Source organism: Drosophila erecta, unplaced genomic scaffold (genome assembly GCF_003286155.1).
Source record: "Drosophila erecta strain 14021-0224.00,06,07 unplaced genomic scaffold, DereRS2 tig00000000-arrow-pilon, whole genome shotgun sequence".
NCBI lineage: Eukaryota > Metazoa > Arthropoda > Insecta > Diptera > Drosophilidae > Drosophila > Drosophila erecta.
The window spans coordinates 2,477,024-2,499,096 of NW_020825194.1; the positions used below are offsets into that span (position 1 = coordinate 2,477,024).

The 22,073-nt window shown below is 46.0% G+C and overlaps 2 protein-coding genes across 4 annotated transcripts; one reads left to right on the forward strand and one right to left on the reverse strand.

Moving 5' to 3' along the window:
* Positions 1 to 192: 192 nt before the first annotated feature.
* On the reverse strand, positions 193 to 21,322 carry LOC6554552 (transcription factor kayak). 3 transcript variants are annotated; one of them, XM_015153590.2, is made up of 3 exons: positions 20,256 to 21,322; positions 2,212 to 2,545; positions 193 to 2,146 (listed from the first exon to the last, which is right to left on the reverse strand). In XM_015153590.2, the coding sequence occupies exons 1-3, from the start codon at positions 20,475 to 20,477 to the stop codon at positions 906 to 908; spliced, it is 1,797 nt and encodes a 598-aa protein (XP_015009076.1). In that variant the 5' UTR covers positions 20,478 to 21,322; the 3' UTR covers positions 193 to 905. The 3 variants fall into 3 exon arrangements, with proteins under 3 accessions (XP_015009076.1, XP_001981312.1, XP_015009075.1); XM_001981276.3 differs by lacking the exon at positions 20,256 to 21,322 and adding an exon at positions 10,710 to 11,269; XM_015153589.2 differs by lacking the exon at positions 20,256 to 21,322 and adding an exon at positions 3,050 to 5,018.
* On the forward strand, positions 13,317 to 14,499 carry LOC6554553 (protein phosphatase PTC7 homolog fig). The gene has a single exon (XM_001981277.3). The coding sequence runs from the start codon at positions 13,405 to 13,407 to the stop codon at positions 14,356 to 14,358; it is 954 nt and encodes a 317-aa protein (XP_001981313.1). The 5' UTR covers positions 13,317 to 13,404; the 3' UTR covers positions 14,359 to 14,499.
* Positions 21,323 to 22,073: the final 751 nt, after the last annotated feature.

Here is a 22,073-nt window from a genome sequence, read left to right on the forward strand (position 1 = left end):
TTTGGGTTGAGGCTAGGTATACATAATACATAATACATAATTACATATTAAATAATTGCTTTGCTTTTGTCATTTCTTATAAATGGTATTTGAAAATAGCGCATTGTTGCGTTTAGTAAAAATATATTTGGGTTTCTACTGCAGCTTACAGAGTACAATAAGTATATTTATCTCATTTCACATTTGCTTTTGCTCAATATAAAACTTGCTTCAACGCCATTATTGTTTAGCTTTAAATGTACATACATCTCTATAGATCTCTATATATAAAGGTTTGCATTTCTTAATTCTCTCTCAAGGCATTGTATTTAGTTTGTATGCTGAATATATTCACTTTGTTTAGTATATTTACGCGATGCGATTCGTTTAAATGTACAATTTTAAAACCGGCTTAGTTCCTTTCATTAGACGCTCCTGCTTTGCTTTCTACTTTGTTTCATCCTGGTATCTTTTGTATTCGTTTTATAATAAATATCACAACGCATCCTCCAAATCTACACGCTCTATTATCCTTATCATTCTCATCATGCATCGTCGGTCGTTCGCGTTCTTATATTTTTTGAAAATATATAACACGCAATGAAAAGGTTTGAAAATTGCACAAATTACAAGTACATAACATATGTAGCTCGGCGTATGTAAAAGACATAGAAAAATCATAAATTAACCATAATAAAGATAATAATACAAAAACATTAGAGTCAACGAAACAAAACATTCGTTACGTTCACGATTACGATTACCATTACATTACAAAAATGAAAACATCTCCTACACTACACTAGAAAAGTGCTTCTTGGTTTCCTTCCTTGCTTTCCGTTTGCTTGTCGTTTTCAGCACATCAACTATATAAAACTTAACTTAATCCTGACTCGACCCCCCTCCCCGTCCCAGATCCTGTCCGGTTATAAGCTGACCAGCTTGGACGGCTCGGCGGTGGGCGTGGGCAGCTCCAGCGGATGCTTGTTCGTGGAGGAGCTGTTGGGCACCAGGGGTCCGGAGACGGGTGTTAGCCCAGTGCCGCCGTCCATCAGGGAGTCGAAGTTGAAGGTGCCGGTCGAGGGCGTCTGGATGGGCACGCCCTGGATCTGCGTGGGGCCACCCGCCTTGTTGTTGGGAAGGGTCAGGTGCATCTGGGCCATGGGCCGCTGGAAGGCCAGCGTGTTGGGCCGCTCCTTGGGCACCTTGTTCAGCGCATTCAGCGTGGGGGAGTTCATGTTGTTGTTGCTGATGCTGTTGATGGTGATGCAGTTGATGCTGCTGCCGTTGGTGGTCACCGGGAAGGCGCTGCCGAAGGCGACGGGCGCCGTGCTCGTGATCGGCGTCTGCAGAGATCCCGACGAGGCACCGGTGGGCGTCATCAGCGTGGACATGTGCGGCATCGTGGACATGGGCGGCAAGGTGACGCGCTTGCTGGGCGGCGGACCGTTCTGGTCCAGGCTGGATCCTGAGTCGATGGTGCTATCGAGTGGCTCGTCCTTGATGTGCAGCATCAGGCTTTCGATGTTCGCCGACGGCTTGAGATCCAAGGGCGAGTTGCTCCTCCCGGTGGAGTTCAGCGTGGCGTCCATGCCCGTGATCGTGCCGTTGCTGCTGTCGTTGCTGTTGTGGTTGTGGTGGCTGCTCGCTCCGCTGCCGTTGCTTCCGGCACTCAGGAGTCCGGTCGGGGCAATCAGACCGTTGCAGGTGTTCACGCTCAGCATGTCGGAGCGGATCTTTTGGCAGGTGGACCGGTGGGCGATCAGAAGGTATTCCAGCTCTGACTTGCTGTTCGTCAGCGCCTCGATCTCCTTGCGCATGGCATCGCCCCGCTTCTCCAGCTGCTCCACCTCCTCGGTGAGCTCGTTGGTCTGGTCCACGCGCCTCTTGCGGCACCGGGCCGCCGCCTGCTTGTTTCGCTCCCGGCGCACGGCACGCTTCTGCTCCTCCTCCGGGGTCATGTTGGTCGACCGGTTGGGACGTCTGCCGCCGCCACGACGAGCCGGCGTGTTTGAGGTATTCGCGTTGCTGCTGCCCGCGGACGCGACTCCACGGCTGGAGTTTACGGCGGCCAGGACATTGGTGAAGTTGTTGGCACCGCCGCCGTTCACACTGCCCGCCATGATGTGGCCAGTTTGGTACGAGGTGCTGTCCGTATGGGCACTTGCTGCAGGCGAAAGAGGGGATTGGGGTTAGTAGGCATTCAGGGGTAAGAGTGCCAGCTCCACTTACAAGTATCGGTCGTGTCCTGCTCCTCGTTCATCTGCATATCGTTGTATGAAGCGTTGGAGTCCTCGGACTCGCTTGCCTGCGCCAAGCTCATATCGTATGATGTCTGAATTGGGATCGTGGTAACTCCGGAGGGAATGCCCATGCCCAGGGCTTCAATGGCTCCCATGGCGTTGGGCAACACCTTTGGCACTGCGAATCCTGCGCAACCAGCTCCACGATCAGCCTGCGTGTCCGAGAGCAAGTGGCCGATGGTGTCCTCGATGTTGCGCGTGGTGGTTGGCGTCAACGTGGGCGTCGTCAGCGTTAGAACACTCTGGGCCTCAAAGCTGCCGAGCTGCAAGAAGAAGTGGGTAATTAGTAAATAATTCAGAAGCTGGATTACTATTAACACCAAGCCCATGACCACAAAGCCCTGCACAGTGTCACATCAGTAATATCGCGCATACGCGGTGTTGCCCCCGCAGATCCAAATGATAATTTACTCGTATGTAATGCCTTGTGAACTTATTCTTATCACATGAGCAATTCGTTGAGTTCAGATACCACCCGACATCAAAAGCGATTGCTAAGTCCGTAAGACCTCTTGCTTATCCGTACATTTCTAGGAATTAGCGAACGTGTTTTTGGCCAAACAAAAGGCGATGAGAGCCAGAGAGAGGCGGCCAATCCATCACTTTGTTTATATCTGCCCACCCCTTTGTTGTTCCGCATTTGTTCTATTTTCGGCGATGAATAAGTACGCACACCGCTTGCCAATTGTTTCGCGCCCAAATCTATACCAATCTCGCCCAGAATCAGAATCAGAATCAGAATCGGAAGCATCATCAATCTGTGGTACCTGCTGTAGGAAAAGCTCGTTGGCGAGGAAAGTGGCTATCTCACTGGCGTCCATTGCAAAGTTGTCGCTGTTGTTGTTGTCGCTGCCAGCAGCTGCGGCAGATGTTGCAGTTGTGCTCGATGTTGCAGCTGCAGTGGCTGCTGCGGCTGCTGCTGTGGTGTTGCATGTTGCTGCTGTTGTCGTGGCAAGTTGCGACTGGCCAGGGGATTCGGTCCAGCCGGAGGCGGCGGCTTGCGACTCAGGAGGGTAATGTTGCTGCTGCTGCTGCTGCTGCTGATAGTAATTAATGGGCATGCAGTTGTTGTTGTACTCCTGATGCTGCTGCTGCTGCTGCTGGTTGAAAAAATTGTGCATTTGGCAGACGGCGGCCATGGCAGCCGCATTGTTGCCGCCACTTGCAGCGTAGGCGCTGCTAGCAACATGGCCATAATTGTTGCTGCTGCTGTTGCGCAGTGGAAAAGCATTGTGGGCAACCGACTGCGGTTGCTGGTAGGCTGGCTGCGTGGGCAGTTGCCGTTGCTGATGACGCAACTGTTGCTGCGGCGCTGGCTGCTGCTGCTGCTGTTGCTGCTGCAGATGCAGATGTTGCTGTTGCTGCTGCTGCTGCAGATGCTGCTGCTGCTGGGCAAAGTGCAGCGATTGGTGGTAGTAGGGCTGGTAGCACGCATTGTGCGCCCTACCGTTGAGATTTTTCATCATTTGGTTGCTGCTTATCAATCTAATCCTAAATATTAAGTATACGCACTCGCGTTGCGTATACGCACAGTTGGGCGGCTGACTAGTATTCGTTATGGGTCTTAGCCTAGCTAAGCTAACACAACAAGTGGGACAACAACGATATATGCGAGTTGTGCTCAAAATCAACAAAAACAAATCTAGATACTATAGTATATGTACAAATTGGGGCTTTGTTCCCCGAAAGTGCGAGAGTGCGAAAGTTCGAAAGTTCGAAAGTTCCCTAGCAATGTGGCGATGATCCTTTCTTGTCTTTATAATTCCGGTCGATTGGACTGTGCTCCTGTGCTTGTTGTTGTCGCAGTGTTGTTCTAGTTGTTCTAGTTGCTTAGAAATTCGTTCGTTTTTGGCTTTGTTTAATAGCTTTTATATTCGTTTTGCCTCTGCGTTGGCTCTTTTTTGTTTTGTTTCTTCAAAAAAGGTTCGTTTGATTTCTTGTTAGCTGCGAGCCGTGAGCAGATTTCGTATATATTCGTTGTTCGGTTGCTCAGTTCCTGAAGTTCTGGCTCTCCGGCGGTCTCAGCCGCTTAACGATAAGCGTTTGCTGATTTCGCAAAGGATTGTAACGCAAGTTCCGCTCGGCGAAAGCGCTCATAATCAACGCAATGTATCGTAACTGTGCGAGGCCCAAAATCCAACGACACGTGTACCCAGTTCCAGTCGGCTCGCGGTGGAGTAGCCCAAATTTGATTATATAATTATAGAGATTTGTGCGGACTTGCGGGTGGGCGGTGAGCGTTGAGCGGTGAGCGTTGAGCGGACTCGAGCCTTGAGCTAGTTCAATTAATGCTGCATTTGTTTCGGGTTGATTTTTTGAAATTCCGCGGCCATGGGCAACGCCTCTCACAGTTATGCCTCCCTTTTCGCTTTTATTTCTGGGTTTGGCTATATATATAATTATACGGCGGCTATATATTTCGATCCACGCGCTTGCAGCCGAGAAATGTGCGTCGTTTTGCGTCTATATATCCTCCTGATTCGTTGTAGCTTGATTTTCTTTACTTCTGATTCGTTTTGGCAATGCACGCGCGCCCAAAAACCAAACGACAATTGCAATTTTCCAAATTTATTTTCGTTCGTTGTTGAGTTTGGCGCTTTGCGTTTGGCGTTTCGCGTTTCGATTCGAGGAAAAGCGCGCGCGCGTTCGCTTTTAATTGTTAGATATTTTCTAAACTTCGATGGTTCGTTGTTCGTTTGCGACTGAATCGCAACAGAATCTCCGGCGAGCGAAATTGGCAACGATCGCGATCGAGAGATCTCCGCGGATATATGTATATACCCACGTATATACGTACACACTACGTATATATTTATACATCTTGAGAACTTGAGCACTAGAGAACTAGAGAACTAGAGAACCCGGAGCGCTGTCTGCTGGGCGTGTTGTGCGAGCTGGCTGCTCAAATTAGAAGACAACCACTGGGAAATCAAATAATCCTAAACGCCGCCTGCTCTTAATTGAGCGGCTGCCCACACGACGACCACGCTCGCTTTTGCCACATTTATAGCGAAATACATATAGTAAATTATAGTATAAAGTGCTGTGTGTGTGTGAGTTAGTTCCGATTTGCCGAATTTACAGCTCTTCTTCGCTTGCGCGGAAAAGCCTTTCAGTCGCCCATAAATCAGGCCCCATGTTTGGCCCAAACCGCTGGTTCCGAATAAACACTAGATACATATGTCTATATTTATATATGTGTGTGTGTGTGGACAGATCCGACAGATGTCCCAGGAACAGGTGTGTGCGTGCGGGACATCCACATTAACCAAGTTTGCAGCTCAGTTCAGACCCCCTGTCTCGCCAAGAGCGTTTATTTCCGTCGCCAGCAAGTTGGCCAATACGCTAATTGCTGCCTTTGTTGTGGGCTAAGAGCGATATATGTACATATGTGCACTGCGCAAGCAGTTTGTACTGCTAGTGCAAAAAGATAGATACATTTAGAAGTAGCAGCCCCTTTTTTCGCTCTGTGCAGCGAGTTGTGTGCTTATTTATTTGGCGATCTTATCGCAGTCGTGTTTCCCAATCCCAAAGGCCGTTCCCTTATTGACAGCAAACAATCGATTTTATTCTTTGTGATATATGTATATTTACTTTTTAATTTCATACGCGGCATTTACTTTCAACTCGGCCGACTTGAGCTTGAAACACCTTTGTTGTTCGAGCTACTTTCGTTGTAACCCACTTTCCCGGCACACAAATGTGCCTTTTGAACTTGTCCCTCGCGAACATGAACCGCATTTAGTCGATGAATCAGTCAATTTAGGAAATGTTCGCCCCATGTACGTATGCAAAACAAGTGATGATATAGAATGCCAACCACGGGCAATCAAGAGCCGCGAATTGAATTGTCTAAATTGAAGCCAGCCAACTGGGAGGGCTCTTATCGGACGGAGGGGCTGGGCACAGAGCCATCTCTGTGCGCCGAGTTCACATCTGGGGGTCAATTATGGGCCAAATGAAGCAGCAGCGAACATCGAACAGCTCGCCGTGGAAGGCAAAAAACAAAACACTGACGTATGCAGCGAAAAACAACGAATTGCTGACTAATACACGCGACTGCTGCAAATTTGATTACGAGCGGCTGCTCAAACCAAACTAAAGTGACCGCCAAAAGTGGGTTTCCATATTCTTGAGAACTTGTGTTGCATAGAAAATATTTTCCAAAATATATTTTTTATTAGCATTAATATTATTTCTCTATATATTCTCGTTCCGGGAAAGGCCACTTTCGAAAGAAATTCTCTAGCAATGCGAACCTATCAATTGCCTGTAAATCCATTTTGATTAGCCCATCAACTTTGACCTTGGCTCTGATTAGTTCAAAATCACATTCGGCGAAATTCAGTTTGCGGGAGAAGGGGAAGGGAAGGGGAGGCGAAGCGGAGGTGCAACAAGTCGAGTGGCGAAGAAATTCTCGGGCCCGAGACTTTGCCTTCTGCTTTCAGCTGACGTGTTGGGCTATTTTTAGGCCAATTTTAGCCTGACAATGACGTAATGGCGGCACAAAAAAACTTGGCATCATCGAAGGCAAAAACAAACACGGTGGCAGAACGACAACAGCGACGACAATTTGCATTGTTTATATCAAAGTGGCTAAAAGGCGTTCGGAGCGGCACAAACAAAGGCTAACAGAGCGCGTTAGCATAGACCGCCGTTTTGGCCAAATGTTAACCAAAGTTGGCAACTCAAAGCGCGTGTTTCGCCTTTGTTTTAACGCTTTAGTTGCTGCTGCTGTGGCATAAATTTGCTGGCAAGCTTGTTAAATGCGAAATATTACAGAAATTGCGGGCCGAAGGTCGTCGCTTGTTTAGTTAGAAATGCGCATAATTATCCGATCCGAGCAAAATACTCGTAATACAATTTTGATTTTCAATCGGCCAAGACCCGGCAAACTGCAGCTCAGCATTGTTTGCTCAAAGTTGCAGCAATGTCACAGCGAAGCTGAAAAGAGACTTGAAGTTGACAAGTTCAAGTGCGGCGTCTTCAGCTTGTGGCGAAATGCACCGCGAGAAATGCATAAAAACTTATAGCTATTCCAGAATAACTTCATCTAAATTAATGCATTTGCCCTCGAAAAATCTGTATATATTTAGTAAGTTACTGCACATTCCGCTTTTGTGTTCGGCGCATCGCCAACTTTGTAAGTGCAACTGGCAATCGCACTTCCCTTGACGATAAGCATAATTCCAGATATGAACCTTTGCCAGACTCTCGTATGAATTGCACATAAATGCAAATTCTGCGAATAAAACAATTAACGCAAGGAGGGGCGGCAATCATATTTGCTGTTTTATTTCATTTCATTTATATTCTCATTTTGCTTCTTTTCTTATTATTTTTGCTGCTGCTGGCAAAGGAGAACGTGACCGCAATGCCCAAGCGAAATGGCCGATTGCCGTGTAGTGTTGACTTCGCTAAGTGCCGCCTGTGTGATTTCTGATGTCTGATGTCCGATGTCTGCAGTCTGGGTCTCAGTCGTTTTTCGGCTGATAAAGCCCCATTTCCCCCAGCCACAGCCGCAGCCCCTGCCCCAACTTTTGCCGGGCTCCAAAGAATTTTGGAGTGGCCCAGAGTCAACGGCCGGCGAAAAAAGTCGACAAAAGTCGCATCCACACGGATTGCCGGCCTTTTTTAGGCACGCAAAACAAAAACACAGAGGGGCCCCATACAACCAACATTTATGCAAAGTACAATGTACATATGTGTACAAATATATATAAATTAAGTAGATATGTGCATGAGCAGAAAGCAGCGCCGTCATTAAAATCACTTGACGTTTGTCCATTTTCGGAACGCCCACACGACCCGAAATTGAATTAAAGTTTAACATTTTCGCTGGCTGACAGGGCGGCCATAATTCAAAATTTGCCAAAAAGCGCAAAGGCAGCGGCGAAATAAATTTGCAGGACTCGAATTCCGCCGGCTCTGAGCTCGGTGTCAAATTAATCAGACTTTTGTTCCGAGGGCGTGGACAAGGGAAGATACAAATTTGCCAGAGATATTCAACAAAAAAAAGGGGAGAAACTGCGCAGAAAGCAGGGCAATGAACCGAGTTCTTATTTGTATTTGTGTTTATTTATCAGCCACCTGGGTTGGGTGGCCAGCTAATCGATAGCACACTTCCCAATGCACTCGGCTCGTTGAGATGGCTTAATTAGGCCGTTTCGGCCAACTAAAGTGGCCAGCGATACACGCAAGCGGGCAGCCAATAAAGTGACGCGACACAAATGGTCTGGGAATAATTTATTTAAATGCATTTCGGCGCGACAGGAAAGCGGGGAAGCCCCTGCAAATGGGCGAATTTATGGCGGAGTGTGCATTCGAGGAAATGGCAAACAAGCGGCGCGACTTTCAGGCGCCAGCAAGGACAACACCCAGCAAAAAGCACAAAGCGCAGAAAGGACGAGCTGCAGCCTAGACAAAATGGTAGGGGGCAGCAGTAAAAGTTGTTTTCACTTTCCATTTGGGTTTTCCTTCGCCTTTGGCTGTGGCTTGGCCAATTCCGAGAAGGACGTGACCGCAGCCATCAAACGCCCAGGACATTTGCCAGCGCGAAATTACCGATGGCAGCTAGAAATAAAAGGAAACACTGGCAACAGAGACAGTCTGCGCCAAAAGGACTCCTTCAATTACAGGACAACCGCTCTGCAATCGCTGTGTCCTGTCAAATTATCTGCAGCAAACTTTGCTGGCAGCTGAAGAGAAGCAATGCCAAACTGCATTTGATTGCGCCGAGATGAAACCCAATTAAATTGACTGGAAATGCAATTAAGTGCGCAGACACATTTAATGCTTAATTCGATCTTAATTGAGTGCACTCCAGTTGCACGCTCCACCAGCATGACGATCGCAGCGGTCCAACTCCACAAAGTTGGCCAAAAAATGCGTTTTTAGGCCAGTTCTAGGGGCTGTGGGCAGCTCTAGACAAAGGAAAGTTATTGTCTGTCCTCGAAGTGATTGCTTTCGTGTCAATGCTTAAACTCAAACTCAAACTCAAACCCAGGTCCAAACCAATCGAAGGCGCCCACATGTGAGCACCCGAAAAACAATTGCGAAAGTCCACGTAAACCCCTCGAAAAAGCACAAACACATTGCCTCAAGAGCAGACCATATACGGCCATTCAGTTAATTAAAAGAAAGTTGGACTTTGGCTGGGGATAATAATGTGGGGGCGCTGCATGTTACATGTAGTGTTTAATGGAACCATTTGGGGCTAAGCAAGTGTTTGACTTGCTGCCCGTCACTTTGAACCGCCCCAATTGCAAGATACATATAGATACGTGTGTATGGGATTATAATGAAAAAACACACTGTCCCTCCATCAAAGTCGAGTATCAAGTGTCACGCGAGTGTGTTTGAGGTTCACGAGTCAAAGGGTCACACAATCGGACCCTCGTTCACTTTCCACCATTAAATTAAGCCCCTTTTTTCGCGTCTTTCGCGGCGGAAAGTGAAAAATAATATTGTATGCACAGAACTTGATAAATTGTCACGAAAATCGCACGTGTGCGATATCAGCGAGTGGCGCCGGTTGTTCCATGTTCCATGGGGAAACAGCACCACTACCACCAAACCAGGCCCAAACCAAAACCAAAACCAAGCCCAAAACCCAGACACAGTTGTCGAAAACCCAGACCGGATCACTCGACTGTGAAGTGCAGTGTGCAAAAAAAATTGGCAACAACGAAAACGGGTGAAAATGGCAAAACAGCAGACAAAACTGCAAGAAGCCGACTTAAAGCCGGAAAATGGTAACTGTTAATGGTGGCATGAAATCGCAACGTGATTCGCCATCGAGGGTGATTTTTGGCAATAAGTTTTCAGCTTTTTCTGCGGCAGGGTGCACTTGATTTAATGAATCCCATCACGCAAAAATTAATAAATTAACCAGAGTTGGCCAGAAAATCCCAGAGGGATTTTAGGAGCCTGAAACAAACTGAAATTAATTCCATTTCATTATCAGTCACGTAGCACTCGACGCAAAATAATGATTTTCAATAATTACGAAACCATTGATGGATGTGCCCATACAGCCCCAAAAATAAAACTAAAAAAAACACTTGCCACAGCCAACAATAATTGCCTTATCGCGAGCAAAGAATAAAACAATTCATTTTCGAGTAATGAACACAAATCGGGCGATCGGGGAAATAGGAAAAGGTTAAAAGGCGTTATCGCAGGCAAACACAATATAGCACAATATACAGAGCGCTTTGAAAGGGGGGATCTCCAGTTTCCAAGAACCCAATTGGCAACGATAACGCCCATATAAATGTACACACATACGAAGTGCATGTGCCATGGAATTCTAGAAATTTCATGGCAAACACCGATAACGCTGGCATTTAACCAAGTCCAAAAAGGGCGGGACCCTACTAACTTATTTGGCATAGGCGTAGGCCTGGAAAACTGCACATTTCTTACCACTTTCGGCAGCGGCGACAGCGGCATGTTGAACAAGTACTCATCGTTGAAGATGTTGTAGTTGTCCAGCGTCATCTTGTCGTAGATCAGTAGGTCTTCCGTTTTGGCTGCTTTTTATTTTATTGTTTGAATAACCGAAAGGTGTTTTGAATATATTTGTTTCGTTTCCGTGGCCGCACAGAGTCTATAAAGTGACTCAAGCGATTTCTGGCGAAATTCGCCTTTGTATTTCGCACACCGAAGCACTGGCACAAGAGTATCTGTACCGCAGGCTAAATGTATCTGTATATGTATCTGTATGCCGCGAGTGGCGCGCGATCGTGCGAATTATTTGTTATTTGTGCTGTCTGTTTTCAATATTTCCTAGAATACCCGTTCTGTTTTTGTTGAATTTTCATGCTGAGGGAGTCGCAATATCAGCACACACTTCAAAACTTTTCACGTAATTTGCACGACTTTCAACTTCGAATGGCAATCGAAATTCACAATCACTCTATTCCCGAAGCGTTCGGCTCGGCCAACTTGTTCAGACTAAATGCGTCATCGGCGCTGGCTCCCTTTATATAGAAGCCCAGAGTGATTTTATCGCACTCAAAGAGCGAGGAGAACGTGCTGAGTGAAAGAGCGAGAGAGCGAGAGAGCGAGTAAGTCGAATGAGTGAGTTAAAGCTCGGTGCTCTGGCATTTCCTGAGCACAATGCTCACAGGTATACGTGTATCTCGCGGGTTAAACCCACTGCTCTCCGGCTTTTGGTACTTTTCGAGATGTTTTTTTAGTTTTTTTTTTTTTTATATATTTTAGGAGGAGGGGTGCTCTCACGTGCCCAGCTTTTCTTTGACTACGCTTTTTGTTCGCCCGATTCTTGGGCCCCCGATTGCCGATGCCTTAGCCGTTTATCTTATCGCCCCGGCCAGACAATTTAGTTATGACATAAGCAACTAAATTTAAAGAGCCCGGTAAACCCCACCAATGCAGCCCCGCAATCAAAATGAATGGTGCGCCTTTGTTTTGGCTGGCTTCTCTTATCGGGGCATAGTTTTCCGAAATGGGTCGCCATAGCCAAGCGATCCGATGTCGCCGGTGGAGCTCAGGTGGCTCCACTCGCCGGTCGCCACTTCCACCAGCCTTTTCATGCCATTCCATTCGAATCCATTCGATTCGAATTGATTCTCCGGCTGCAGGTGTTGTTTCTAGGCATTTATCTATTGATATGCCAGCTTTCAATAAATATTGATGGGGCCCCATCTACCGACGGCCATGTAAAAAAAGGCCACGATGACCTTGCGTCGCCACTTACATGAGACACCCAAGCCGAAATCGAAACCCCCTCCTTGTACAGCCGCCAGTGGGTAAAGGGGTCGAGGGGTGCGTTGCGGAAAGTGGTGCACCCAAATGTGGGTCATGTGACACTGGACATTTGTGGGCCCTGCTCTACTTACCTGCAACGAGAGAACGAAATTCACAGTCAATTAGTATTCAGGATCAGGGTGACTGCGGAAACTCATGTCTGGCTTGATAAGCTACCCGTATCTCCATGAATCAGAAGCTGGGTTCGCAGCAGAACTTATTTTGGAATTACTTAAGCTAAGCGCGGCTGATTAGGGGACCTAATCTCAATGATTCAGAATCTGGGCGCATACTTAGTATGGATTGTTAGAAACTTTCTTCTGATAAAATATCACAGCTATCAGAAGAAAGCCTACTATAAAAGTTCTTAATGACATTATTATGTTGGAATTCTGGGTAAAACCAACAGGGTTTTCCCAAAATGTAAAACTAATACCATTGTGAGCACGATACGCCTAGTTCCAGAACAGTAGGAAGTGCGCAGGAAGTACTTTTGACATTTTCGCAATCTTGACGTCACAAAAAAAAAGAACTGACGTGATAAGGCTTCCAGTTAGCTTCCAGTTCCAGATAGCCGGCATTTCCAGCACGGAAGCCAGCGACTGGCATTACTCTGCACTTGCCTTATAGCCCAGAATCACGTAACTATCTTTGGACAGGAAGTCGAATAAACCCAATAATTTGGCAGACACAACGAATAACAAATGAAATAATGAATAATGAGAAGTTCTTCCGAATTCGTTGGCTATGATAAGGGTTCGTATCTGACAGGCGTTTACATCAGGGGTTTAAAATAAAGTTATCATTGCGTATTATTTCCTTTTGGCCGATAAGAAAATCCACAACACTTGCAGTTCCGAAGCGTGATCAAAACTTCCGGTGATGATGGGGGTCTTCGGCCTGGGACCGATTTCGATTCCGATTCCCATTCCGAGTCCAGAGTGTCGATAAAGATCGAGATAAGATTGAACAAAGAAATCAAGTCTCCCTATGACAAATGCCAGGAAAAACAGACCATACCAGCACATGGTATCGTATCTGGGCCTTGCGATAACCAATGTTTATGGTGTAAACAGAAACCCGAGTTGCCAATTGCGTTGTTATTAACTTTTATAACTCCAAAGTTCTTTTTGCTCCAATTACGAGGAAAGTGGACTGTTTTATGGGTGGGCTTTGAAAGCGTATGGCTTACTCATTTCATGTTAAAATATAAGGAGGCTGTTTAACTATAGCTTTAGTATGTTTTGAACTTTTATACATAAGTAAACTGACTATTCGCCCTCAACTCGATTAAGTAAATTCGCCAAGAGTAATTCGTTTAAATTCCAGTGCCTTAGAGCGTAGCAAGATGATCACCCGTTTGAAGAACTGGCCGCGACTACTGAAGACGCCGCTGCAGATTGCCCGCCACTCGATCCAGCAGTTCTCCCACCTGGCCGGCCACTACGAGCGTCCGCCTCAATCCGGTAAATCCTCGCGGGATCCCTACCTCGTCACGGTGGTGCAGGGAAGATCCAAGAAGCCGCGATTTCCGGGCGAGCGGGCCAATCAGCGTTTCGGGGAGGACAGCTGGTTCGTCCGCTCCACGCCCCTGGCCGAGGTGATGGGCGTGGCCGACGGCGTGGGCGGGTGGCGGGATGTGGGCGTGGATGCGGGTCGGTTCGCCAAGGAGCTAATGACCTGCTGTTCCGGGCAGACGCAGCGCTCGGGCTTCGATGGACGCAGTCCCCGGAATTTGCTCATCGCCAGCTTTCAGGAGTTGACCCACCGGGAGCATCCTGTTGTGGGAAGCAGCACTGCCTGCCTGGCGACGATGCACCGGAAGGACTGCACCCTGTACACCGCCAATCTGGGCGACAGTGGCTTCTTGGTGGTGCGAAATGGACGGGTGTTGCATCGCTCAGTGGAGCAAACTCACGACTTCAACACGCCCTATCAGCTGACGGTGCCGCCGGAGGATCGGAAGGAGTGCTACTACTGCGACAAGCCGGAAATGGCCGTGTCCACGAGGCACTCCTTGCTGCCGGGCGACCTGGTGCTCCTGGCCACCGATGGATTGTTCGATAACATGCCCGAGAGCATGTTGCTCAAGATATTGAATGGCTTAAAGGAGCGTGGGGAGCGGGATCTGCTGCAGTGCGCCAGCCAGGTGGTGGAGAAGGCCAGGGAGCTGTCCTTGAATGCCACTTTCCAGTCGCCCTTCGCCATCAAGGCCAGGCAACACAATGTTTCCTACTCCGGCGGCGGGAAACCCGATGACATCACCCTAATCCTGGCCAGCGTCGAGGTGCAAAGTGCCTAGACATTCTGCCGCCAGAAGGCGTCTGGCGCAAATGTTAGTACGTGTCCATCAGCAGTCAGCGATTAAAAACCAAATATACTTTGTTTATAAAGATATAGGTCTTGAGATATACATAAACTGGCATATTTATAGAAACCTCAAGCGAATGGCGAGTGTATTTTATTTTTCTTTTCGTTACACAAAAGTATATTATGCATACGCAGTGTTGCCTTAATGAGCTTAGCTTTCATCGATTTATTTGTATATTCTCCTTAGTCAAAGGTCGTGATATCATCGCAATATTAAAATAATTAACAAGTAACTATTTAAGCGTTTGATTATGGCGCACAACAGGTAACACTAGTATTGACTTATTATGCAAACAACCATTGTGAAATTCCGTAATTGCTTTTCTACTATCGCGACCGCAGCTGTACTATATATTTGTTTATAAAGTCGCCGATGTTTGTGCCTATATAGATGTTCGTTCATTCAGCAAACGCGATTATGAATGGACGGGCCACGATTCCACACACTCACACACATCACCTCCCAGCGCGGATGACTCATCGCCGTTTTAACCAGAATTCGTGCGTTTTGTTTTGCTGTTTTCCATTTTGGCCCACTTGGTGTGGGTGAGAGGGACGTGCCATGGCCTAGGGCTTTGCAGCTCCACACTTGGCACTCACTTGCCAGCCGAATGGCGGAGTCACCAGAACTCGTTTCACTCGCACTCCGAGTTCCACTCACTTGAGTCGAATCGAATCGAATCGAATCGAGTGAGTGCTCTGCAAACTAATGCACTCAGCTTGAAGAGAGGAAGACTGACCAAATCAGGCAATATCAGGCGATGGAGGCTATGGCATGGTTATGGTTATGGTGCTGGTGCTGGAAATCCCAATGCAGCATTGCGAAATTCCCCACGAGCATAAGGGTTTCGATAAAAGACACGGAAGATACAGCTCGACGAGGAGATACTTCGGTGAGCTTGAGCAGGTCATATCGCAGGGACACAGATTAGCAGGAAAATGATAACCTCTACAATCGAATTATTTACCAAGGGGGAACTATGTGGCTAGGAATACTAGGAATTTTGTCTCCCATTCGATTTCTTATCGCACTTTCGAAATAGTAAATAGGAAATATTAAAAGCCTTTAGAAAATGCCAGATACTATGGTATAAAGTATACATGTTTATATGTGATTACAGGATGGAATCACATCGCCTTATACCATATTAGGCAGGTAAAATTTAACGACCTAATGCATGCATTTGTCAACTCCGCCCCGAACGCAGCATACCCCATATTTCAGTTGCACTTCAAGGAGTTGACACAATCTGGGGAGTGTTGTGTGTGCGTTGTTGCTCGGACGTCAGTTGCCGATAATTTCCTTGGGGCTTATCTGCTCTTCCCCGTTTCGCACTTTTCAACGCCACGGCGAATCGGAAACGATGGCGATGGTGCAGTCCCTCCTCCGCCGGCGAGCCCTCCTGGCATTCCAGCGCCTGATGCTGCGCCTCTTCTCGGAATTCCACACTGGATGACGCGGCAGAAAGTGCATTTGGGAAGCCGGGGCGCCCAGGATCGTGTTAATCTTTCACCGGCGAGTCCATTTTCAGCCACACTCCACTCCGTTCCAGATGTGCTCCAATTCCGGCGGGCAATCTGGCCAATTCCACACCCATTTCCCTATCCCATCTGGCGGCATGTGCCATTTCCGCCGCCTTGAATTAGTTGTGGAATTAGTTGTATTGTCGACGTATAACTCAATTAGGGGAATAGAGGGTATTATTCTGTGGCAGTTACCATTAAGTAGTGGCGCCTCCTGCCACATTATTCCATTCTGGCCAAGCCAACTCCTTGGGAGAGTTTAATAAACCCACGAAAACAGTAGCGGGGTCAGAAAAATATAAGAGGGGGTGCATTTTCATAAAACAATCTTAATTATTAATTCATTATTAATTCATTATTAATCGTAATTATTTGTATTATATTAATGTATTTACACTAGTCATCTAGATGTGGGCTCGTATTCACTTCAGCCCCTATCTCTATAAATCTCTATTTCGGTTGAAAGCGTGACTCGTAATTTGCGTGGTGTCTATATGCAAGAGATAAGCGCTATCAGTGCCCCATCTATTCCGCATCGAATCAGTGGTGCCCCCCATCCATCCAATCCCCCTGCAAACAGCGCTACTGATAAACGTATTTGCTTCTCCGAGTTTTGCCTCCCATGACGGCCCCATTTTGATTCCAAGAAAATCGAAAGCTAGTGCGAAAACACGCAACTTTTGACATTTTCCTGTGGCTGTTTTGTTATTTCTACCAGCTCGTTAGTTGGAAATGCTCAAGTGAGCGATGACATAATGCTCAGTCTTCTGTTCGATGGGGAAATAGCCATGGCTATTGAAAAGCGATCGCTTTTCTCATTCCCCAAACTTGTGACGTCATTGTGCGAAGCAACCGTGTTGACCAAATATGGCTACCAAATGAATCGCGGCTCGAAACCGGCTCCTCTACTCCAAAGTTGATTTTTCAAAGGCCCCAACTTATGCTAAGTTCAAGCCATTGACGTCACGAGCTAATTTCATTAGCGTAGCGCCAAAATGCACAAGCTAATCGGTCTTTCAAGTGCAGACTGCGATATACGAGTAAGTATTTTTCAGACCGGTGATTTCCCATAATTGAAATCGCAAATCTAGAGAAAGAACAAAGGATAGAAGCTTCGCAGATCTGGAAAAGCTTAATAGTCTCAGTAAAGAGCTGATAAAAAACTGCTAGCTCACCATATAAATTATCTATGTAAACAATAGTTATTCTTACAGATCGCGTTAACTAGCATTCAAAAACTTAACATATGCTGCATAATATTGTTGTTTTGAAAATAAGCAACTAAGTAACTGAACAACTAAGTATATATATTTATCAAAAACCCATCTCACAAACTACATTCAAGTAGGGAAGTTAAGAATAAAGCCCAAAGTTAACCGATTGAGCATTTCCCAGTTTTCACTGAGCAGCAAGAGTTATATTTACCCTTTCTTATCAGTTCTGGCTAGGTGTATTACGAATTTCCCCAGAAGCTCACATGCTAAGGCCAAAAGTCGATCAAATAAATCGTTAGAAGTCGGGTAACAAGTGCTTCGCAGCGAATTATAAGTGTACCATCTATTTATATGTATTTTTATCTATAAGCGTGCGTCGGGTTTACGAAATCGCCTGAAATTTTCCTGGAACCATCGAAAGCCATAATAATAAAAACAAATAAGAAATAAGAAATGAGAAATCGAGTGCGAGGACAGGCAAAGGCGAAATGTCGTAAAAGTTTCGCCATAAAAAACGTAGGGGCAGAATTCCAAGTCGAGGAATTGAAGCCGAAATTACAACAAGACAAGAACATAATAATTAATTGTTTATTTTGTTGTGTTGTGATGTGCATTTATTTATTTATTTGCTGGCTAAGTGAGCACGCTGATGTCGATGGCAACAAAGGCGGCGGCCAAGGCATTGGCAATTTTATATTTTTTTATTTTTAGTTGATGCGCACATTAAATTGGCAATTTCTGCTGGATATCCGATCGTGATTATAAAGTGCTAAAAACGAATATTCGAACGATTGCCTGTGGGGTACAGTTTGGGGTCGAAGCGAAAGGAAACTGAGAGTTAAGATTAATTTAGATTTTTTTAAAGCAATACTACCAAAAATTAAATATAAAGATAACTCAATATATGCAACAATTCGTTTTTTAAACAAGAAGGCTTTCTAAACAGGAAAGAATATAGACAGTATTATCTATATTAAGTGATCTATAGCTTGTGTTTAGCAATTAATAAAGCCCTATTCTCTTGACCCCAAGTGTGCAAACATAAAATCCGTAAAAAGGTTATCTCCGAGGAGAGTTCGCAGCTCGTTAGCCGATTTGCTCGTGACTTTTAATGCGTTTGCTTTTAATGCATGGAATATTTATGTAGCACGCTGCATGTTTTATGCAGCGCAATGCGAAAAAGGCAATTTGAGTTGTTCAAGTGCACAGCACCATATTCAGTATATATTCGGTACGTACTCGCTGCAAAATACAGTGAACACCCCTCGCACCAACCCCATTCTGATCGCCACATCATCCCCATCTCCACCGCATCTCAAACATTTCGACGCGTGAGTCGCTTGACATTCTAAGTGGAATACCAGCGCGATATCAAGGGGGGATTCGAGGTATTCAGGGGAGCAAAGGGGGTGAGGCGTAGCATCTGAGTGCCACGTGACCTTGGCATTGGATTTAATTCTATGGCAAAATCAGCTGCAGCATAATTTCGAATGTCAGCCGAGTGGGAAATCGGGGTGGAAAGATTTGTCAAGTCTGGTATTAGCCGAGGGATTTGTGTGCCGAACAGAAGACAGGTCTATTTTCGTATTCAAGATTTCCCTTTTAAATTCTTAAGGCGGATGAAAGGGTACTTGAAAGCGTACAAGCATCATTGCTAATATATTACAATATTTATGCCCATCTGAGGAAATGAACAGAAACAAATATACAATTAAAAACACATGATTGAAAATCAGTAAACAGGCCAATCTGCAATGCGAAATCATACCGAAATGCGGCAAGTACATATTTCAGATAAATATGCTATCGAGTATTTCATAGAGTGCCGCAGTCCCAAGTGGAATCCAATTAGAAACGGAAGCGGAAGCCTTGACCTCCGAGCGGTTTCTTGGCTTATTGGCCACATTGCAGCAATAAGAAATTGGCGATGCACGTGTTGCGAACGAGAATCGAGCACAAATAAAGACCGCACCTACGCCAAAAAAAGAAGCAGATGCAGGGTGCAAATATCTCTCAGATATGATATACAAAGGGGGAGGGGTATATTCGAAAACCAAACGATCCGAAATAGAGAAATAGAAAAACAAATGCAAAGAGGGCAACCTTGGCTGCGACTACGAATCAAGTGCAACGAGGGAATGCACAATAACCCACTCACTCGTTCGCTCTCCCACTCACGTTGCTTCTCTCGCATGCGATAATAGTATCTGTGTGAGCTGCTCGCGCTCTCTGGCTCTGACTCTCTCTCTCTATCTCTCTCTTCCACTTAACTGGCTTGTGTGCGTGAGAGAGAGCGGCACGGAGTGACAGCGCGAAACAACAACAAAAGTGTAAATTGAAATTCCAAAGATGTCGACAAAGTAAATACGAAATAAAAACCCAAAACGAGACAGCGGCAACAATAACAATGGAAAGCTTCAACAAAATGCGCACCACACAATTCGGCGAATAATCATAATAAAAAAAAGGCAGACGAGTATACATAGCAACAACAAAAAACAAAAGTTCAATATATTTTTTAAACAAGTTTCCAGACCCGTATGTGTGCCGTTTTCTATATGTTTTCGCCTCACAGACAAAGTCGGCCTTAGCATTCAGCAGCTTTCTGTGAGAAATGTTGAGATTCAGATCAAAAACCGGGGGGAGTACGGAATTATTGCGTTCTATGCAGTACCAGTTTGTACCGTCCGAAAGTACCTATCCTCTTCTATCCCACTTCGTCTTTACTAATCCAAGTGAATGGCAATGGTGGTAACGAAGCGAAAAATACCCTTTCAGTGTCCGGATTCAAAAGAAAAAACGATCTCATAGTTTAAGCGATGGTTTTCAGCTTCTCTATCGTCACCAATCTGCCATGGAAGTTCAAGATACTATCTTTTCCAGCCTTATCTTGGGCTTATCGGTCAGGTTTCTCTAAAGTATCTTAGCATATCACCGAGTTACGTAGGTTGATGCGCCCTATAAGAAAGTTTAGTTCCAGAGTTTCCACAGAACCAAATGTAGTTCCACTTGTGGATTCTTCCAGTTAGAGTAAACCCTTTTACCAACTGATAATACCCGCGCATGTACACAAACAGAGTATCGCACTTACGATAAGATTGCGCGTTGGTGTTGCTATTTTCGTTGTCGCCGTCGATATCGCAGTGCTTAGATCGGCGGGCAGAAAGTCCAGCTCCTCCTCCTCCACCGCCTGGTTCTCCTGGTCATCCGGGTCATCCTCCTCCATCCTGACCCTGTCCTGTTCCGCCGGATCCGGATCCTCGGGCTTTGAGATGGCGGGCTTTTTCGTTGTGCGCTCCACTTTGACTTTCATTGTTGCTGCTCTCCACTTGGCGATTATAAACAAAACTTACATGTGCAGCTGGCACACACACACACAATCACACACCAGCGCACACACACACACAGGCACACACACTCTCTTTTCGCCTTTTTGGCCTTTTCCAGTAATTTCTGTAGATTAAAGTCGGGCGAACCACGCCCCGCACCGTTGTTTATCGAACTTTGAACGACTTTAGGTTGAATATTTCGTAATTATCCACGGATTTCTGCCGCTCTCCGGTAAAAAAGGTTGTATATTGTATTACAGATATCACGATAGTCTTGCAATTTTAAGACGGTTTGTTGGGAATGTTCTGGCTTTGCACTTGTGAAAGTGTTAAACAATCAAGTGTAACAACAACAAGTTGGCTGGATTTGCTTCGGGGGCGGGGGTTCTTTGTCTCGCTCCAACCAACGTGGCTCGCGGCGCGTGCGACCGGGAGAGCACTAGTGGGCGTGGGGGGTGCAGGGAGGCACTGACGGGGGACAGAGAGAGACAGAAAGAGTGGCGCGAGCGAGAGCGAGAGTGAGAGGGAGACGGCCGCGTGGCTTTCCGCTGCCGTTTGCTGCAGTCGCGTTTCAATAAGTTGCCTTAACAAAAAGCGAAAAATAACTGAACAACTGGCAACTGGCGACGGCAAAAGACCGACCGACCGCTCGCTCCATTCCGCTGCCTCTGCCTCTGCCTCTCCCGCTTTCCGCTCCTCTCCTCTCTCTTTCCCTCTGCAGCGCACGGACGGGTGACGTCTTGGCCATTGCCTCGCGCACACACACACGCACTCACACACTCGCAGCGAGCGGCCCACACAGATACACGCACACCAGCGGGAAGCCTGGAAATTCAAGTTGCGTAGATGCCAGGGATGCAGAAGATCTCGAACTAATCGGAACCAGTTGCAGAGCTTGGATTGCAGATCTAGATACAATACCACAATCACTCCTAATACAATATTAATTAAAATGGTATTGTTGTTAAGTTGTGAGAAAGTATGCAATACAATGTTTTACATTTCGTTGCCTACTTCTATTAAATAATTGATTATATTGTGTTTTCTTAATTTAAACTTTTATAAAATCTTCTAAGTGTATTTATTTGGGAAGTGTTTTCTCAGAAATGAGAATTCCCCGCTAAATTGAAATCATTTTATATGCAACTCACTTGCCTTAATTTCGTTTCAATAATGCCAATTAACACCTTGCATTTTTAAATAATTCCACACTTCCGTTAGCCGTCACGGAATTTCACACATCCCAAAAATATCTCCTTGACCACCGCAAAAGCAATGAAAAACAATCGGTGATCAGAAAAATCCATAAAACCGCCAAAAACCGCATGGAAAAACCCGATTGAGCGATTTTCGTATGCTCCGCATGAATCGTGCGGCCCTGACGAATATGGATGTGAGGCAGAGACAACAGAGAGAGACAATAGCTGTCAGAATGATGTGGCAAAAGGGGGAGAGCCAAGGAGAGCGCTATTAAGAAACCTATCTCACAGATACAGATGCAAGTTGAATGTCGGGCAGTTATCGCATGCGATATTTGATTCGGAAAGAGAGTGGCTCGATTTCGAGTGCGGTACACTTTC